This window comes from Arvicola amphibius, chromosome 7 (genome assembly GCF_903992535.2).
Source record: "Arvicola amphibius chromosome 7, mArvAmp1.2, whole genome shotgun sequence".
Lineage (NCBI taxonomy): Eukaryota > Metazoa > Chordata > Mammalia > Rodentia > Cricetidae > Arvicola > Arvicola amphibius.
In genome coordinates, this window is record NC_052053.1 from 64,652,996 (window position 1) to 64,655,099 (window position 2,104).

The 2,104-nt window shown below is 36.3% G+C and overlaps 1 gene segment (V, D, J or C); it reads left to right on the forward strand.

Annotated features, from left to right (window-relative positions):
• The first annotated feature begins 1,307 nt into the window (after positions 1–1,307).
• On the forward strand, positions 1,308–1,816 carry LOC119819802. The segment is given in 2 exon segments: positions 1,308–1,398; positions 1,488–1,816. Coding segments are annotated over 2 exon segments (375 nt in total).
• The last annotated feature ends 288 nt before the right edge of the window (positions 1,817–2,104 follow it).

A 2,104-nucleotide genomic window follows, 5' to 3' on the forward strand; every position in this document is an offset into this window, starting at 1 on the left:
AGAGCAGAAGTATGGGGGAGAGAGAAGAGTAACAAGAAACTTTGATTGGAATGTACATTATGAGAAAATAATTAAAATTTAAAGAAATATTACATGATGGGCAGGGATTGTTTGTCGGTCTACTCTAAGCTTTGGGTCTATTGGTATTGGATGATTGAAAAGAAAATTATAATCACTTTTTGGAAGGTCTCTAGAGGCTCCTTCATCACCTTCTTTACTAAGGAATGACACAGCAATCTGTATATTGATTGAACATTTTGGACTTACTCTGCTATTATGAAATAAAATAGAGACATTTTGGAAGGTTCCAACGAAGTCAGAGGAACATAGTTGGGCATAGACATGATTACAATATAATTTATACATGAAGGAAAATATTATGCAATAAACATGATTATTTTGAAAAATGAACATAACAATTTTATATATGTTTAGAATTTTTATACTAGTCCATTTTACACTGTGCATATTTCCCCCACAACTCCTACCCTTTATTTTCTTGATATTCCTGTTTTTGCTATATTCTGCTAGACAGTTTCATTTTTAAGTTGTTAGATATTTGCACAAATAGTTCTGTGTACATATTCAATATATAAAAACTTCTTAGAGTTTCATATAGTATTTGTATTTCAGAGATAATTTTAATTAATACAGTTGTCTGTATTAATTCCAGGTACATTGATTTTCCTAAAGGTGATATAAGTTCCTTATTCTTTCAGATGACCTAGTTCTGTTGTGTCACATATATAGTGAGGTTTTATTGCTGCAATCATCTGCTGAAAGTCACAAAGGTTATTTTCATAAGATATGGCAGATCATGCTTCATTAAACATCAATGTGCAAATATTTCTGAGGTTTGTTTCTTTAGGTCATTTCAGTGAGTTTTTGTATGAAACATTCTAATGTGGGAAATATTAACTATATTTATCTGAACTTAAGCTGTAATTTCTCAAAATTCAGCAAGTTTTGAAATTTCCAGTTACTACTGTCATTACAACCTCCTTCTGTAAATCAATCAGACAACCTAGTCACAAAGTAGAGAAGCTGCCTCAGGCCAGAATATATTGAGAGCTTAGGTCCTGTTGTTATACCCATTGCATCTGCAGAGCTGAGGGAATGGTTTGAGATGTATTTCTTCAGTCAAGACTGGGACTTGAACTTCACCATTTTGTTGCTTGACTCAAGTGTCCTCCACCACCTTCTCAAATTGGACTACGTGCTTATTTAAAAAATCCCCTGTTCTTGAATATGCAAATTGACTGAGTCTAATATGGTAAATACAGGAATGTCCACACCCAACAACATATGATCAGTGTGTTTTCCATAGTCACTGAGCACACAAGGCCCACACCATGGAATGGAGCTGTATCATTCTCTTCCTTGTGTCAGTAACTACAGGTAGGAAATTTCTAATTCCAAACCTAAAGACAAGACAGGGACTGAGGTGACAATGTCTCTGAAAATCTACTCTGTGTTTTTCTTCACAGGTGTCCACTCCCAAGTACAGCTGCATCAGTCAGGGCCTGAACTGGGGAAACCAGGGGCCTCAGTGAAGTTGTCCTGCAAGGCTTCAGGCTACACCTTCACTGGCTACTATATTAGCTGGGTGAAGCAAAGTCCTGGACAGGGTTTGGAGTATATTGGATATATTAATCCTAGTAATGGTGGTACTAGCTATGCACAGAAATTCCAGGGCAAAGCCAAACTGACTGCAGACACATCCTCCAGCACAGCCTACATGGAGCTCAGCAGCCTGACATCTGAAGACTCTGCAGTCTATTACTGTGCAAGACACAGTGCTGTAACCACATCCTGAATGTGTCAGAAAACCTGGAGGAGCAGAAAGCTGCCCTAGGACTGAGATGACAGAGAAGATTAGCCTTAAGACATTCACAGAAACAAACATTCTGAATCGTTTTGTCACTCAATTTTTTGTAACAACTTTTCAAAATTTCATTTGTGAATGAAGGGATGCTGATTTAGGATGACTAGTGTACACCATACCTTCACAATCTCTTCACCAGTGACCACATTCAAGAAATGTTTTTTTCTTTAATAAAATAATAAAATGTGAAAACTTTGATTATGCAGTATTATAAAAGAA